The sequence below is a fragment of the Chelonia mydas genome, chromosome 5 (genome assembly GCF_015237465.2).
Source record: "Chelonia mydas isolate rCheMyd1 chromosome 5, rCheMyd1.pri.v2, whole genome shotgun sequence".
NCBI classification, from domain to species: Eukaryota; Metazoa; Chordata; order Testudines; family Cheloniidae; genus Chelonia; species Chelonia mydas.
In genome coordinates this window covers 20933699-20953209 of record NC_051245.2, presented here as the reverse complement: position 1 = coordinate 20953209, position 19511 = coordinate 20933699, and the positions used below count along the sequence as shown (strand labels likewise).

At 38.8% G+C, this 19511-nt stretch overlaps 1 protein-coding gene across 14 annotated transcripts in view; it reads right to left on the bottom strand.

Annotated features, from left to right (window-relative positions):
• Nucleotides 1-19511, bottom strand: part of NEDD4L (NEDD4 like E3 ubiquitin protein ligase) — a 364715-nt gene that overhangs the window by 57875 nt on the left and 287329 nt on the right. For 10 of the 14 annotated variants that reach the window (XM_037902588.2, XM_037902589.2, XM_043546254.1 and 7 more), the window contains 5 exons: nt 14003-14077; nt 11453-11512; nt 3360-3491; nt 2704-2823; nt 371-568 (listed from right to left, as the gene is read on the bottom strand). In XM_037902588.2, the coding sequence (XP_037758516.1) occupies nt 371-568; nt 2704-2823; nt 3360-3491; nt 11453-11512; nt 14003-14077 (585 nt within the window). The remainder of the gene's footprint in view (nt 1-370; nt 569-2703; nt 2824-3359; nt 3492-11452; nt 11513-14002; nt 14078-19511) is intronic. The other 4 variants (XM_037902590.2, XM_043546253.1, XM_037902586.2 and 1 more) reach the window with 1 other exon arrangement.

Sequence of the window (19511 nt, the reverse complement as noted above, 5' to 3'; positions counted from 1 at the left end):
CTCCGCCCCTGCCCCGCCTCTTCCCCGAGCGCACCACGTCCCCACTCCTCCCCACTCCATCCTGGAAAGTCCTAAGCACTGCCAAACAGCTGTTTGGCGATGGGAAGCTCTGGGAGGTAGGCGGAGCAGCGGGGACGCGGCGTGCTTGGCTGGGGGGTGGGGGGGAAGCTTGGTTGCTGGTGGGTACAGAGCACCCACTAATTTTTCCCCATGGGTGCTCCAGCCCGGGAGCAACCCATGGAGTCGGTGCCTGTGAGTACACGGAACAACAGCAAGGAGGGTATACAGGAGGGAAGACAAAAATAACCAGGTAAAAATATCCAGAAAACACCAACAGATTTAAACTTTTATAAGCTAGAATTCATCTTACCCATGTGGTAGTCTTAGTATTATGATCAATGAAGAAAGGCCTGCCATTTGGAGCTATTCTCATCTCCCAACCAGGTGGCAAGAAGCTCTGTGTCACTTTGTGTTGGGGCTTAGGAGAAGTATAGGGTGATGGCTGTGGAGACTGTGGGTTGGAAAGGGTGTCCTTGACAGTTCTGCGCACAGGAGAGTCCTTGGCACCCTGTGGAAAATGAGCAACATTAAGACTCCACAAATATCATTTTATATTATATTATGAATGACACTTGGTATCATGAGCTGAACACATTTTCAGTGGGGATACAATTTACAGGAACAAGGGGTATCGCTATCTCAATCACTAATTTATTTTAAAATTGGCTGCTCCTTGTTACATAATATGCTTTCATTGCGAAGGCCATGGTGTTTTATCACTTTCCTCTCCCAAAAATAGGGCTATTGTAGCTCACATCTTAGATACCTTTCTCTACTGCCTCTTTATAAATATCAAAAATCAATTTTATGTAGAAAAATACAGGCATTACTTTGCTGTTTGCATGGCACTGTATGTGACAAACATTTTAAAGCAAAAAAGTATAGATGAATAGAAGGCAGTGCAAGATACTTCAAATGCATTTTTCATCAATTAGTAACTGATTTCACCGACCAAAATGTTTAAAATAGGCATTAAGCAAGTTCCTAAAATAAAAGGAAAGTTCAAACTATTCAGACGAGTTTGTAACTACAGATAGTGGATAAAATTTTCAAAAGTGCCTCCTTTTCATTGACTTTCAACGAGACTACAAAACCTAACAGCCAGACTTCTAAAGGTATTTAGGCACTTAAAGATGGCGATAGGTGCCTAGTAGATTTTCAAAAGTGCATACACATTTAACTCCCAGAGAAATCAAGCCACTTCTGAAAATGGGACCTGGGCACTTAAGTTTTACCCATTACAGTAACCGCTTACTTTTAACTTTGTTTACTGCCTGGCTGAGTAACACTGATTATATTTTAATGATATATTTACAGATCAGTAAATGGCACAAATAAGTAGATACTGAAGCATGATTTGTAATCAAATATTTTTACATTTACCTCTATTATCTTACACAATTTATAATTCAGATACTTATAAATCTTGGGTTTCAATATTGAGTATATGAATCAGTTTTTCTTCATAATTCAAAATACAGGTATGGATTAAAAACTACCATTCTGGTAAGTTTGGTTCCTCTTTCAAAGTTAAGTATCTATTATACAGTAGTCAAGAATATTTTTGCATATTTTAGATGCCACTTCTACAAGGAGATTCACCTGCTCTGGGTCCAGTGGAATTCCATTCCAGCAAAAACATTTATGCAGGTGGATCACTTTGCATGATCAGTGCCTTATTTACTAATCTTGCATACTAGTGTACTGTTTATTATCCAGAAGTTCTCAGGCAAGAAGAGTGATGTTCAAGGAGAGTAAACTGCAAATTATTATTATAGAGGAATACATTTACAGTATAAATAATTGACAAATTTTAAAATCTGGTTGCCTAAAATTATGGTCCTAAATATATATATGGCCTTTTTTCAGAAATGCTGAGTACTCACAAATCCCACTGAAGTCAATGGGCATTTCAGACCTTTGAAAATCAGGCACTTATTTTTAGTTGTTTTAATATGGATTTAGAATCCGAACTTTACACATGTAGACTTGAAAAGTTTAGACCGCTGCCTTTGCTTGTATCATAGTCCACAAAAACCATTCAGGAAAACTTTTTCCAAGGAAGAAAGCTGACAGTTAAGTCTGTCCCTAAATCCAGGAGATATCTTCAAAAGCACTAAAAGGACATAAAAATACCCTACTGAAAAGAATGAAATACAAAATCAAAAGCTTTGAGATGTCCTTACTTCAACCACGGCTTTCCAAACTCAAGCTGCAGAGCCTTTACTTACAGTTTACTGCACTTGCCTTTCAAAATAAGTGTTTTAGCTTTTGAGAATATTTCTAATTTGATGCTTTTGCAGCAAGAAGTTACGGTAATGCATGTATTACAGGATATGCACACACAAATGAAACAAAGCAATGATAGCAAAGGTAACTATAGGAGAAAGAATATTCCCCATACCCAGCAATGAGTGTGAGAGTTGAATAAGAAGAATTAGGCAATGTTACTGTACAAAATGAAGATGCACGTGAACAAAACTTCAGAAGAAAATATCATCATCATGAGGCAAAGCTAACAGATAAGGAGAGAAGAATGCATTGGCTGCAAAACTGGAATGAAAATAAAAGGTCAAACACAACAGAAAAGAATGAGAAGTCAAGACAGAAGTGATCTTTCTTAGATGAGACAGGATTTCTTACCTCAAGTGGAGCAGATAAAGTTACTGTGGGTGAACTAAGGCTACGAGGCCGTCTTATCTGAGGCTCACTTAGATGGTTGTTACTGTTTGCTGCTGACCCAACTGCACCATCTTCTGCAAGCTATTTCAGGGGCAAAAACAAGTTAGCTAAGTGTCAGGATCATGTTTATCTGCAGTTAGGCTGTTTAAAAAAAAGCCATAAGTGCTCTGTTAATCCTTTCCTAAATAAGCTTTAAATATGTTATTTCAAAAAGCACGTTCAATGGAATTAAAAATGATTCATGCTTTAAATAATGAACTGCTTAGGCAAGAACAAACTACTATAAATGGCTTTATTAGTACACAGATTAAAATCCTCATTTTGAATTTGATTCTAAAATTTGTCCCTGAATATATTTACTATCTCTCTCATTTCTCACCACTGTGGTTATAAAGTCAATTTATATCTTTATTCTGGCCCTAACAGAAATTTAGCAAACATAATCTTAATCACTGTAAATCTTCCTGGTTAAATGTAATAACTTTATTCTAAATTGCCAATGCACTGCATAGACTGTTTCTGTTTAAGAACCTTAAAACAGCTTTTCAAAGGGAACTAGACCCAACACATTTTAAGCATTCTGTTGTATTGTTTAATTTCAACAGCAAACTCCATACCTGCATAATGGGCCGAGTCCAAGTTGTGGTTCGATTGTTATGATTGACATAATATGTACGTCCCTTAGCATCTTTTCTTTCTTCCCAGCCTGAAGGTAAGCCTGGTGTAGTATGTACATAGGCCACTGATGGCTGTTTATGCAAAAAAATTGTGTATCATTATTTTGTGGTAGCTTGAAAAAAATTAATTATCTTCAGAAGAAGTCTGCTTATGCCATTCTTTCAATCAAATACAGTGGAAAATTTGGAAATGCGTGTCTTCAAATTTCTCTCTAACACAGGCTCTCTTTCTCATATATCTGACCCAACACCCTCCTCCCTTCCACACACAGGTAGTCTGGTTCACATTTGCATAGCTACAGGTGCTTTGTTCAGAAAACAGCTCAGCTTCCATGTCGTGAAACTAAAGGAGCTACAAAAGAAACAGGAGACTACACATTATGATAGGAACTGCTTTCACTGTTTCCCCTTTGTTAGAGGTAGTATTTATTCACTAAAGTTGCTATACATGAGTCACTGCTAGAGAGGCCACGTAGCCTAAAGGAAAAGTCAAGAACTCCTAAATTCTCACTTGGGCTCTCCCATGGACTGGGTAAGCAGCCTTAGGTCAGTCACAGTTTTCACCTCTGTAAAATGGAGGGAATAAATAACCTAGCTCATAGTGTGTAGTATAGATTAATTCATTATTGTTCAGGTGACAGTTTGTAAATGCTAAGAAAGAATGCAAATAGATTCAGGGATGGAAGTCCTGCTTAAATTTTCTGAGACTCACTATCCACCTTAAAGATAAAGCCATGGTCCCACCGTCCTGCAACCTCCCCCCAAAATACAAAGTGATGTGTGTGTCATCAGGATAGGAAAAGACATTTCTTCCACTGTCTTCCACAACTCCCTTAGTACAGGGGACATATTAGCAAGCAATGGAAAAGGAGGACATGAATGTAAAATGTGTCAACATACAGATAATGGTGGTGCAAAAAAGACCAGCCTCAAGAGCTAATTCCCAGAGTGACCAGAATAAGGCGCCAGAGAAGTGGTGAGGGTGCGCCCCATCACAGGTAGATACTTAGCTGGCGTAAATTGGTGTAACTCCAGTGAGCATCTGGCCCTTAATAAATTTGTACTGGGTTCACTGGGTTCATTATTTTCAGGAGACTTTTCTGCTGAAAAGACCTTTTCATTTTGTTGGACAAGCTTCTGGAGTCTAATTAATCCACAGGTATGTGGTGAGAGACCTGAAGAACTTGCAGGGAGCCAGCAGTAGCCTTTCAATAAGCCTAGATTATTGAGAGAATCTTTAAATTCTGGAGTCTCTTCTTTCTTATGACCAAGTTTTGATTGGCAGAAGAATGATGAAATCAAATGCCTCTATCAGAAGACCCGGCAAGAGAAAGCAAGTGCCTAAGCTTAATTGTCTTGTCAGTTTCTGTGTAATGCTTTATTTTAGCATCAGTACCACTAATCCCCTTAGAAGTAGGCAGCTTTCTAACTATAAGAAAGTGTACTAAGGCCCCTTCTTACTGTAATCTGCTTTTTAGAACAGCTTTCCTTGTGTGGACTGCAACAATAGATGTGACATTCTCTTATAGTTATAAAAGGACGAATAACTTCCTCTCACAGAAGTCAAAATAAAAATATTGATATTAAGGCAGACGAGCAGTGCCAGCATTTTATCTAACGTGGAAGCACAGCAAGGTGGGTAGGGAGATGCCTGTATTTAAGCAGTTAAACTGGTTTTGTTCATAACCTGTGAGTTTCACATTGAGCATAGTAGTGTTGATGTTATAACAAGTGCCAGGATCTGGATTTGGAACAAATCGACCTGACAGCTGAACCAGAGAAAGAATCTATGCTCATGTCCAAGCTGTACATAGCCATTGTGCCTCTTTTAACACTGCTTGGGGGGAGAGAAGAAACCCTGTCTGCTGCATGCAAGAGAAAATTTAAGAGCTCTTTAAAGCCTGTTTGGATAAGAGAAGCTGAGACAAGCCTGTTTCTAAAAGGAGCCACATTAAAACACCAAAACAAAAACACAAACAGAAGAAAAGGATTGTAAAGTCTTGCAACTGTCTGACAACCTGCAGTTTATGCAAATAATTGAAGTAGGCTGAAAAACTCAGTTACCCTTTACTCTAGACTCAGAGGAGAGATTCCTCCAATGCTCATTCACACTGTGCAATGAAGCCAGACATTTAAGGCAATTGCCCAGCACACAAGCCAAAGGACCATATACATTTTGCAGATGGAACATTTCTTACATCTTTGACATTCTTTTCAGATGTTAAGCAAAAAGGGAAAGAACAGATTTTGCAAGTTTGTCATGCTCTTGCTCCATATTTAGAGACAAAAATCAGACTATAAAGGTCTCATCTTTGTTTAACAGCATAGGGTGTGATGTTGCAATTTCAAGTAAGCCATGGAAAAGGTATGCAACTAAAGAAAGTAGCAAGAAAACATGAGGACTGAAGTATTGTTCGGGGAGGGGAGGGGGATTTTCTGCTGGTTCTCAGTGTGCAATCTTCCTTACTTATTGTGTAAAAAGCAGCAGTTTAACTACTGAGATTCCATTTACGTTACAGCCAGTTCTTGTTCTGATGCTTTTGCCAGTAGCAAGAAATAATGGTGGAGATCAGAGGTGAGTGTTATCATGGGGAAGCTGAGGAGAGGAACATAGTGTCCTTCAGCACGTCAGGAAGCTCAGGAAGCAAGGGCCAGCACCTCTGAAATTCTACACTGAACTACTTTTCATATACAGATACCTCAGTACCAGGGAGTATTTCTTATACCAATACCTGATCTCAGGGTATCAATCAGTAAGCAAGGATGTACCAACAGCATGTTTTCATGGGCATATAGGTGACACGTAGGGGGGCATGCAGGGTCAAGTGTCCGCCCCAGATTTCTGCTCAGCCTGCTGGAGGGGGGGGGGGGGGGGGGGAGAGGGAGAGGGGAAGGACAGGGGCTCTGTCCCTCTCCCATTGCGCCTGCCCCTGGCACGTTCGGCCCCTGTCCCTGGCAGCTGGGCCCAGGCAGAGAGCAGAAGGCGCGGGATGGAGCTGCTTCTCATGCCAGCTGAGGGTGGCTGCTCCGGGTCGCTGCTCTACGCAGCACGGTGGCTGCCTGGGAGAACCTGGAGTGCCCCCCACTCCCCGCCAATCATGTTTCCGTCTCACTCAGCCCCCCTATCCCCGGCAGCTGGGTTTTGGCAGGGAGTGGAGGGGGCGGGATTCCACCTCCCCAGGTGGGCTCTCTCTCAGGCAGCTGCCGTGCTGCACAGAGGCAGCGACCCGGAGCAGCCACCCTCAGAAGAGGCTCCTTCCCGCCACCTCCTCTCCCTATCTGGGCCCGGCTGCTAGGGAGAGCAGCCAAGCGAGCCAGAAACTGTGCTGCGGGGAGGCGCAGCAGGACGACAGAGCCCCCATCCTCCCCACAGGTAACTCTGGTGCGGTGGGGAGAGCACGGCAGTCCCTGGGCTGGGCGCAGGGCTGCCACCGGGAGCAGGTTCCCTGGCCTCTGCCAGGCGTATGGGCATTGCTCACACCGCCCCGCTGAGGTGTCCATGAGCTCTGGGAGGACACTGGTGCTTTGAGTGTCTCTGGGCCGGGCTGGCCCCAGCCATGCCCAAAGGCACATGCTCCCTGCCCATGTGGCCCCAGCCCCCCAGGAGCCGGTGGGATTGGCTGCCCTGGCCCAGGGAGATGGGGCTGAAAGTCCCTCCCAGTAGCAATACATGGGGTGGTCACATGTCCTCCCTCCCTGCCCCCAAGTATCAGGAGGGACACTTTGTCCATGAGTTTTAAATCCTACTAGTTCAAATGTGGCTCAATTCTGCAAGGTACTGGACACTCCTGTGAGGTGCTGAGTAACTTTAAATTCCCACTGAGGTTAGTGGGAATTGAGGGCTGTCAGCACTTTTTCAAGATGTACGTATCAGGGGCTTGATCTTGCAAAGATATTACAGTCTGGAGAAGAGGCTGAGAGTATATGCTCTCATGTTGTTAATGATGATGGAGAGTCATCCAGGAGGTTCTCTAAATATTGAGCTCTCATAAAAAGGGAAGAAGTCTGAATGTAAGAAAGAGGTAATGTACATTAGCAACATGATGAGCAGCCCAAAAGCATTCTTTGAAGACTATCTCAACACAGATCTATAAATAAAGCCAACCAATTTTTGGAATAAATTAGCCTGAAAATTACCGACCATCTTAGCACAGGTGGAACCTGATTCTTTTTAGGCAGACACAGATCTTCTATTTTTGGAAAGTATTCCACCTGATTGAGTCTGACAAAAGACTACCATCTGCACTGAGGAAGGGGTAAGATAATTCTGAACAGAGGCAAACCAACATGTTAATATTAATTGCTGCTTGCTGTATTTAGTTTAAAAATTCACCACCATCATAAAGTGTTACTCTTATCCTACAAAACTGGTGAATTGTTTCCACCCTGGTTAAAACTGAGGAACATTCAAGAGCTTACATGCATCACTCTTTTGGAAATTCAGAAAATGTGTATCCCCTCTGTTCTAATTCAGTCCTGGTTATCGGGAATCTTACAAAATATATTTTGCATTTTATACCTTGATATAACATGTAATTTCCCTTATATGGTGGAAATGCTTTTTGTGTAACTGACTTTATTGAATATTACTATCTGTTACGGTATTTTAAAAATCTTCAATTTTCCATATAAAACTGAAACTGTAAACAGTATTTTAAAACTAAAATGACACATGATAACTGGAAAACTGTAACGAAGAGGCATTAGTAGGGTTATCATGGAAGCAGCTTAATGCACCAGAAACCATGAGGTTTCACTGCTAGAAAAACACATGGGGTAACTGCTTAAATGATGGAAATGGAAATGTCCTATAGGAAATATCACTACTGGATTCTTATCTATAGAACACTACAGCATTTATGTTCAATTTAAAGAAGAAAAAAATCTCCTTACCAGGTAGGAAAGTCATTCACAACAATAATGTGGCTGAAAGTACAGCGGACCCTCGCACCTTAGAGACTAACAAATTTATTTGAGCATAAGCTTTCGTGAGCTACAGCTTACTTCATCGGAAATGCCACAAGTACTCCTTTTCTAAAAGTTTATTTTTCTTGTTAAAATATTGTGGCATCTAAATTTCCAGTTACTTTTGATAAAACATCCACCAGAGAATTTAAAGGCTGATGCTCTACAGGTTCTGCACATGGATCATATGCTGCATGAGGCCTGAAGTAAGGCTACCTAGCGATACAGATACCTGTGTGTTCAGTAACATCACAAACCTCTCAGGCCTGATTCACCATCATAATTACACTGCAATCTAACAACCTCTTTTTTGTGTAGCCTTATAAAACAGCAATTCATGTTGTACATTCACCCTGTTACAAAATAGATATTGTAAAGCAAGTTGAGAACAGTGGAAAACAATTGACCCAGAGATTGAAAAAGTGAATGACAATGCACTGTGGGTCACAGTATCTCTACGTCACCCACAGATCACCTTTGAAATCCATTAGCATTAGTTTTCCTTATTTAAAGCTCCAGCAACACATTATTCAGTAGCTCCCTCATCTGTTTTACCCTCTGATCAGATTCCCTATCAATTCCAGAACTCTTCTTTGAACTATTACAGTAGCCAGTGCTAAGAGAATTCTTTCATTTAAAGGCAAATGCTTCATGTGGTTGAGCTGAAAAACAGCCTCCATGGTTCAAAGAAAAAATCAGGAGTCCAGGAAAGGTAAAGACTGGGTAGAAAGTTGACCATCTATTTAAGAAAAGGGAGGAAATAGAAGGGGAGGAGAAGAGGAATTAGTTAAACAAATCTGGCTGAGACAGCTCGAAATCCTGATTCAGTCACTTCCTCAATGGTCATGATTTGGGGTGTTCTAGCTATTGATTAGCTTGTCAGAACAAAAGTGGTTTAGGTCACATGACTCTCAGCCAACAGATGAGGAGTTCATCTGTTCTAGGGTTTGAGATACTGTATACAAATACATGCATTCATTGTACTGAGAGGCTATTGAAATTCTCAACAATATACATTTTTTTAAAAGTGGCTACCTCAGAGGCTTTCAAGGAAGTTTTTAAATCACTTGATTTTAATCACATACATTGTATTCAACACAAAACCAAAAGGATGTTTTAAGTCCGTTAGTGAATATTGCCAATAGCAGGTTTGATTTACAGGGAGCTATGAGGACAGAGTCACAAACGAAAGAGTCACTAGAGGTGGAACCATTAAAGATCACATATAGCAACACGTCTCTTCCTTTTTGTTGTCTCCTAACGCCTTATAAACTGAACCAGTTATTGGCAGCATTTCTTTGTAATATAAACTGAGCTTTGCAAACCAAAATAGAGACTCAGAGGCAATCCATTTAAAACACATTAAATTAGAACTTTCAGTTCTCTTTACCAGTACTGTATGCTTTCTCAAAGGTAAACTGTATTTTCTTTACTGGTTTCCTTTCACAAGACAAATCAGAGATGGGAGACATTTATGCAAATTATCTTGTTCATCCTCTTGCCATTTGTGATAACTAGTGCTTTGTCCAGTCTAGTTTTACCGTAAAACATTTCAAGGGAAAATATTCAGTTTCCTCTGAGACTTTCAATAAAGCTCTTAAAAGCAATCCAATTAAAAAACATTGTGTATTTACACACACACAAATATATATCAACACATATTCAAAGAAGCACCCACTTTACATAATCATGTATCAAATTTTGCTCATCCTCTGTAATTGACTTAAGTGAAAAACAAGGCCCCCTGCAATACAATAGACAGATCTCGTATCATTACACTGTACATTAATATTTTGTGCATTAATTTCGATGTGCTATCTAAACACTGAAGGTCTACATTGGCATGGTAAATGCATAATCAATATGAATGTAAAAATTCAACAAGAATTTCCTTGTACCATGCCTCAATATATTTGGCTATCACATCAACATTGCATGCCTATTTTGGAATACAGTGGCGTTACTGACCAGGCATTCAGAGAGTAGCTCTAATCTGAATTCAGTTTTTAGTAGAGGAATATAAAATTGTATAAAACATGTGTGTAATTAATGGAACTATCTGCCAACAAAAGACTGGATTTACATTACAAATTAATACAGAACATTTTGTCTGCTTTACGTGGTTATTAATCAGTTTTTCCACAGATATCAAAGGCATTTCTGTGTTTGTGAAAGGTATTGACACTTAATTCAAGGTACAAGGTACGTTTCCTTAAAGTTCAATAAAGAACATATGCAGTGCTTTACACAACGGTTCTTGATCCCTGAATTAGGGCCTCATGCTACTTCCACAATACAAATAAATATATATATAACTGGTTTTCATTGGCGCACATATATATTTATAAAAGCTGAATATATTTATTATTGGACAATCCACTTGCTTTAGGTTCACATTTAATCAGATTGCAAGTGTATGGGATAGCTTCACAAACTACATTACGCAAAATGGTTTCAGAATATCAAACTTCCAATTTAAACATTGTAAAATATTTTCTTGAACCATTCAGAGTCAAATATCCAGCACTGGGCTAGTTAATGACACAAGGAAAGTAAAACTTGGTAGTATACAAAGACCATATACTACACTGAGAATTACATGGGTACACCCCTCTGCCTGCATGGTTTTCAAAGCAGGATCCAGACCTAAGAATAAAACTGAATAAGTCTAGTGTTAAGTCAGCACAAATGGTGAGTGCTATATTTTAAAGGGTCTCCTTGTATAATCAACATTGCAATTAGTATTGCATTTAAAAATAAAGTGCTATATCTTTCCATTTTTTTAGCACTAGTCAATGGTATTTTCCAAGAGTGTCACTCTGTTTAAAAATCAATTGCATTATATCTGTATCTTTATAGTATGCTAATATTACTGTGATATTATCATACTACTTGAAAAGATTATTTCAAGGTAAAAGGTGAAAAACAGACGTTAAAACTTAGCTAGGGTTTCTGAAAAGTTTAAACCAATACACTGCTGCTGTATGAAAAAATGTCCAGTGTCATAAAAGATGCTAAACCAACCCATATTTCATTTACAGAAAGTGTTTGATAAAGAGTATTATTACCGTTGGTTCTTCACCACCTGTGACAGTTGAAGAACGAGCTCTCCTAGATGGACCACTCTGCTGTTAAATGATAATTAATGTTACAGATAAGTATGTTTAGTGATGAAGGTAATAGATTATGCTCACATCTTCAGGAATCATAGCCACTCTCTCACACTTTTTAATGGAGAGCAATTAGACTGCAGTAATGTTAAATAAAAGATAGCAGCAAGAAAAATGAAGCCATCAATCACTGATAACCCAGATGAACACATCACTTATAAATTCAAAGACTGAGGCACTAGTCTAATAGCTTTGGTGCAGGATTCTCTATATACACTAGTGCTATAATGTAAGGTGTTTAAATAATTACTTTTTCCAAACAAAAACAATTTTACATCTTCAGCTCTACAAGCATAAAGCGCAGACATTTAGAAACGAAGAGGCAATTTTCTGGCTAGCAGTGAGTGCACAGCCCCGTGAAAAGTCATAATAATAATAATAATAGTAATAATAATAATAATAATAAAAGAAATTGGTGTTCCAAGTTTTCAGCAAGGAGCAATATGTTCCAGGACAGACAGCTTAATTAGAAATAAAGGAAGGGTTTAGTTGCTAGAAGAAAAGTGACTGTTAGTTCAGTAGAGATTGATGATTGGTTGGATCAGGTATGTCCCGATTTTAAAGTAATGCTTTTTTATACTGCTGTTTTGAGCACCTAATTTCATGTAGTAAACATTTTAAAACAATAAACTGAAGGAAGAGTCATAACAAAGCCTAACCTTATACACCAGTTAAAACAACCCACAAACCACAAAGGACAGAAGTGAATCAAAAATATTGAAAAAGTAGAAGCTCGCTGGTGCAGATTCCAGCACAAGCCAATCACTTATAATAGAGAGAATAGACAGTTTAAGTATGCTTTTGCTGCGAGCCACAATATTTTTAATGCAGTAGGATAAATAAGTAGGTAGTACTTTATATACATTTCCCTTGAACACATACAGAAACATCTATTACTGCAAAGCCACCATTTCATAATGACGTATATAGAATCATTAGATAATCTCCGGCTTTACGGTGAATTAATCAATAAAAATAGGAAAAAAATGTCAACTGTTTAATACAATGACAAATTTATATTAAAAAACTTAGCCAATTTCAAATACAAAAATGGCTGAATCACACCAATTTAACAATAAAAAAGATGACAACATAAGCCTTCAATTATTCATATTTTGTTATTTCCTGAAGATACAAGTTCTAATGATCCTTTTCATTTGTATGTCCATATTTACAGTTCTGGTAAAAAAATGGGGAAAAGATTTCTGCAGAAAGTTCTATAGGAAATATTGTCAATTTTTTCTTGAAATATCATCCGTTACGAAATATTCTGGCCAGCCACAGTCAAATGCTGATCTACTGCAATTTTATTATAGGTTACTTTATCTGTGACACCACCACTTTGCCCAGTTCTATGGAAAAAAATGTAGAGCTTGCTGGACATCAGCAGTAAAGTGCTAAATAACTATAGAGTAAAAGAGAACCCAAAGATACCTTTCCTAACAACCATCTTGGGATGTGGATTCTTATCCTGTTTAAAGGGATTCAGTTAATTTCTTAGCTACTATATTAGGAAAACCTTGCTGACATATCATATTGGTCAGAAAATTATTGTGACTGTTAGATTTTGGTTTTACATGGCCCTTCATAAAGAGGATTGTTAAAGCTGGTTGAAATACTAGCCAATTTCTTTTTATTTAAATTGGAAAAGTTTTCCACTAACTTGCAACTTGCTGCAAATTTTTTCACATTTCAAAAAGTGTTGATTTCACCTCCACTCCCACCACCTCTATGAGTGTGCGTCTATTTCTTTTTTCACGTTTCTTCACAGGCCAGAAAATGTTATGGTAACACTTCTGTGCAAATTTTGAATGGCTTTAAATAATATTGACACACAAAAACAAAAACCCATGCACAAAACAGTCCATGAATTTTCAAGTATAACAACCCCTATTCCCCACTCTCCAAAAAAAAAACCAACCAACCCCCCCCCCCCCCCAAACCACTGCCCACCTCTCAAATTTAATGAAAAATGTCACCAGTTTTGCCCAATTCTAATTATATAGCTCCCTGTAAGCCCAGGTATAAGTTTATTTCAAAATGTGTGTATTTGATTTTCCAAAAACCTAGCACTGGGCCAAATTCCCTCAGTGACACCCAACTCCAGATTTCAGAGATGTAAATTAGGACAGAACTAGATGCATGGGCTCAAATCCTGGCCCCAATGACGTCAATGGTAAAACTTTGATCAACTTCAGTGGGGCCACGATTTCATCCACTGTCTTTAATCGTCTTCACTTAATCTTTTGTAAAACCAGTAAAACCGCGTTACTATGTTGACCTACGCAACATGATCTTAATTTGGAATCAGTTACAGATTCGTACAGTCATATTCCTACCACCTCTGTATAAATATTCTGAAGCCACGGCAACAGGAAAAGTTTCCACTCAGAACCAAAGAATATTTAAAACAAAGTATAGAAGAAATAAAAATTAGCTTTGATTTACCAGTGATAAGTGAGACTGTTCAGCAACTGCATCTGTTACACTGCAAGATCTCAATCTTGAAGAAGGATCTCTCTGCTGAAAGAAAGGAGAAACTTCCTAAATTGTAATGCATTAAACACATGTGGATTTTCATTTTATCAAATTCATTTCTATTTTTCAATATTACTCTTTGAGTCCAAAATAAACCATGCTTTCCCTGCAATCTCCATCTCCTTCATATTTCTACATAACCTTGTGTCACAATCAAAAACCATTCTCTTAAATTCTCAGCATTTCACCCTGGGCTTGTTTTGAACTAACTGGAAACAGAAAGAAGCGAGCCACACATCTCGTCCTGTTATTTAACAGTCAAGTTATGGATGTCTTACGAACAGACTTCAAGGGAGGAGGGCTGGCTACTTGGCAACTTCTCCGGGAAAATACACAGCAGATTAAACAGTCCTGTAACTGGCAGCAAGGTGGGAAGGCTGACCCCAAATGAAATGGCTGAGTGAAAGTCCCATGGTGCTTTTGACAGTCTGTTTCTATGTAGCTTCAGAGGACAGAGCTCAGGGAATATGGGATGGGACTGGGCAGTATAAAGAAAAATACGAAACCTTTGCTTGACTCTCTGGGGCTCCCAATGCAGCCCCTCACTAACCTATAGGATGGAACTCACTTCACAATAAGAGTCTATACAAGATTCCCTGCACCAAATAAATGCTGCATTTGTCACCCACATAGGGGCAGCGAAGGGTGCTGTTCCCACACAGGAGTGATTAAGTGGATCCAATGCCCACCTTACCCTGTGCACTGAGGGCTGAAAGCTCTATTCCAGAACATATGTTGGAATAGTGGCTATGGTGGATCTTTGTTGGAATCCAGTGCCCTGGTCATGGGTTGGTAGGATGAATGCATTATCAAACGTACTCCCAAGAATCAATTCCTACCTTAAAAAGATAGAAATAGTAAGAACACCTGCAGGTGTAAAATGTGAATTCATTGTATACAGACTGCGACTGTGTCCACACTGCAGTGGAAGTCATGATTTGCCACCTAAATAGACATACCTGTGCTAGCTTTAATCCAGCTAGCACGCTAGAAATAGCAGAGAGTACATACCCAGGGTCCTGGGTGAGCTTGTTCAACCCATATTGAAGCCTGTGCCAATGCCTTTTTACTGCTATTTTTAACATAGTAGCTAGATAAAAGCAAGAGTGGGCATGTCTACCCGGGCTGCAAGTCACATCTTCCACTGCTGTGCAGACATAAGTCTGTGATGAAAGTGCAGTTAATAGTAATCTGTAACTGATATCAACTCAGTAATTTAACACAGAAGTTGACCAATTCATTAGGATTAGAACAGATATTACTCTTAGTCTTCTGTCATTCTGTATCGGTATTTATATTGTACCTATCACGACAGTATCTGTAGTCATAATAAACATTACCAGGTGGTATAATAAAGAGACATTTAATAACTATTAGGCATGTGCTTTAGTTGTCTGTGTGCGCTGCTGTCCCTCTTTTTTAAAAATCAGGTTTTCCTGTGTTTTTTATCAGCGCCTACTGGATTTGGTGGAAACAGACACTCTTATCTGCAGACACTTGAGCTTTACATTGCAGTGCAAGCTTTTTCCTACCTTAAAGAACTGGTTCCTTTATTAAGACATTTGTATCCCCTGTCAAAAAAACAGCCTAGCAGCACACGGCGCTATCATAGTGGGTAAAAGACTGATGGGGAACAGAGTATGAACTCACTGCAGACTAAGGTTCTTAATGGCGGCCAAAGGATAAGAGAGCATCTGTGATCTTAGAAGTCCTCCATCCCACATGATTTCTGAACCACAAACGAAAGGAAGCCTTAAGAATGCAATATGTAGCATGTCCAGCTCTTATGCTGCGGGAAAACTGTCTGTCTCTTACCTATATTTTTTGAGGATAAAATCTGAGTTTACTAGACAGAGTCAGATGGATTACCCAGCTTTCCAGGTGAATACGAAGATTATGGACTTCTTAAAAAAACCTATTTTGACAATCATAGCAATTAAATGTCTCTTCACGTTATGCTAGACACTGCTTCCCATTACTGCAAAGGGAACTAAGGCTTTGAGAAAAATACCCAATATCATAAGACATGATTAAGGTCCTACATAATTTGCAATATTGAGGAAATTGCAGCTCCTGCAACATTAGACTTCCACCACAATTTTGATTTTAATTAGCTTACTTTGGACTCTATTTTCACACACAATTTTGCATACATATTGAGTTTGCAACACACACTCGTTTCCCTATTAGTACAGTAGAACTCCATTTATCAGAGCTGATGGCAGCTAGGGCTTGGGCTGTCAGCCCCGCACATTAATGACTGTAATATAGTTGCAGCAAAATGTCTGATATCGAAAAAATTAGCAGGCATAACATAATATTTGAGTGTTTATATTGTTACAGCAAATTTTTCTTAATCAAATAGGACTTCTCTGGCTTTTCCAAATAACCACGATTAATAAAAGGTCCATTATTACTTTCCCATTATTTTCCGTGTCTTGCCCACAACTCAGACAAAATTATTTGATAACCATCCCGCAACTGAAGTAGGGTCTTACTCATGATAGAACTGCGAGAATTATCAACACTAAGCGTGACACAAAGTAATACTGGTAAATGACTGAATTGCATTTCCTGGCTCCAGTCACAAAGACAGAGGTCAGGATTACAAAAAACTGCACCATATGGAGACCTAACAGTTCTAGACACAGCTTACTTAGAGAATTACGCTTTGCATGCATGGACCTCAACACATCACTACAGTGCAGCAGTGAGAGTGAGGGTCCAAAGGTTGCACATTCCCATCCCCTTTTTATTTAAAATGGGTCTCATTTTAGAGCTCGTGTGAGGGGGGAAGGGACTAGTTTATTGATGAGCCCCAAATAATCACCCTGCTAGATCTTTAAAAATACCAGTGCTGGTCCCACTCAATTTTTCACACTGAAATGTAAGCCTGAACAGGTGGCTTTTCCTTTCTACTTCAAAGCACAGGCTACTTCCATAGAAATTGGCTTTATAAACAAACTGACTCGAAATGAACACAAATTACGGCCCTAAGCCTTCTCAGATTTGGCAGCAACTAAGGTTCCTTCTCAAAGACTGTTCTTCTCAGATCTCCTCTCTCTGTGGAGACAGCCACTCCAATCTCCCTTATACCTAGGGTAGGGTTAAAGGTTCACCTGCAACAACGGACCAGGGCTCAGCAACACCTGTCAGGCTCAACACCAGCTAACAAGGTAGGTTCTCAGGATAACACTGCCTTCATGTCCACTGCATGCATCCGATGAAGTGAGCTGTAGCTCACGAAAGCTTATGCTCAAATAATTTGTTAGTCTCTAAGGTGCCACAAGTCCTCCTTTTCTTTTTGCAGATACAGACTAACACGGCTGCTATTCTGAAACATGTTAAAAAACACATTCACTTTATAATATCCTCATATAGTGTACTAGCTTCACACACTAGCATCTGGACTTTAGATTCAAGGCACTAGGCCTAGTGTCACTGATTTTTCTATTACTCATGAGAATTCCATAAGATGGAAAGAAAACCAATCAGCTTCAAAACAATCTCTCACTTTGAACCGTATTCTCTCCTAGCATCAGCAACGCTCTTTCTTAATTGAATTGTTGCAAGTTAGAAGCCTATTAATTTAGCTGACAAGCACTGTTTGTGTGTCAGCTTCTTTCTGGATACCTTATTGTACTGCTTTTCTATATCGTCTGAATGAGATTGCAGATTCTATGCGTAGAAATAGATCTTGGGTATTTTTAGACTGTTTATTTGCACAATTCATATCTCAGACATTCTATGCAGAGGACAACTGGCAAACAATATATGAATAATGGGATAACTGTGAACTACAGATATACAAATTATCTGGTCTGTTTAAAGAATGATTCAGACTGACACTCCCAGGTGCTACGGGAATACAAATAAACAACAACATAAAGTAAAGAACAGGAGTACTTGTGGCACCTTAGAGACTAACAAATTTAGACAGAATGGGCCATCTTAATTATCAAAGAAAAAGTTTTTTTCTCCTGCTGATAATAGCTCATCTTAATTAATTAGCCTCTCACAGTTTGTATGGCAACTTCCACCTTCTCTGTATGTGTGTGTGTGTATATCTATCTATCTATCTTCTTACTATATGTTCCCTTCTATGCATCCGATGAAGTGGGCTGTAGCCCAGGAAAGCTTATGCTCTAATAAATTTGTTAGTCTATAAGGTGCCACAAGTACTCCTGTTCTTTTTGCAGATACAGACTAACACGGCTGCTACTCTGAAACCTAACATAAAGTAAGTTAATAAGGTGAGTCTCAGAACCTTCAGTCTTTCCCCAAAAGATTCAAACTTGTTAGATCAAAAATTGTATTAAGAGTACACACAAAGTGAAAATCAGTTTTTAAAAAAGAAAATCTCATTTTGCTGCCACATACACTATCTGTGGGACAAAAATTATTATTGATGTACCTTATTTTAGACAATTTTTTCAGCCAAAGCTATTGGTTCCATGTGGCTAGTCTCCTGTCCCCAGCATCGCTATGAAATTAGTGGGTATCCACAAAGGCACCAGGCTCTACCATGTAAGTTCTAGTTGCAGGATTGGGGCTACAGAGTCTGCTAAACTAGCCAGCAGCTGACATTCAAATCATCATAAGATATCTATTCAAATAGGCTCTGAGTAGAATTTACATCTACTTAATTTTGTAAAGTAATACTTAACCAGAACATATCTCAATTTAGGCTTCTTATCTCCTGAACTGCAATAAGATGTCCTATGAGACAACAATATATTCAGTTTCCTATGTTGGATTCAGTATTTACCATTGTTTATTTTATCAGACACGAAACATTCCCACACTTGCAATCATATTACTCGTCCTCCATGATATCATCCATTTGCCTTAATTATAAGATATTTCAAATACAGATTGTAACTTTTCATCTTACTAAGGAGGGTAAATGTATACAAGTCTAACAAAACCCTGAAATTTCCTATTTTACCACAGCTAAATAGCTCCAACTGCATCTTGTTTAAGCCTTTTAATATTTGATTCAGTTCAAATGGTGAGGTCTTTGCCAAGTTCCAATTTCAGAGAATAGCCCTTGTTTTAAAATATATTACAAACATACACGGAAGCAATATCTTTTGTTTGTAAAATGACCATCACTGTAACAATGCTATAAAGCGAAGATCATTTCCACTAGTAGGATTTCAAAAAATGTTCATCTCAGTGAAACAAATTACAAAATCCATAATAAGTCATAGAACCATAGAAAATTAGGGCTGGAAGAGACCTCATCTAGTCCAACCCCCTGCTCAAAGCAGGACCAACACCAACTAAATCATCCCAGCCAGGGCTTTGTCCTGTAATAAAGTGTAAAATTTAAAGTGTAAAAGAGTAATATTTTAAAAAAAAAATGACTTAAAATTCAATGAAAATAGAAGAAGGCTTCCTTCATGTGAGTGACTTG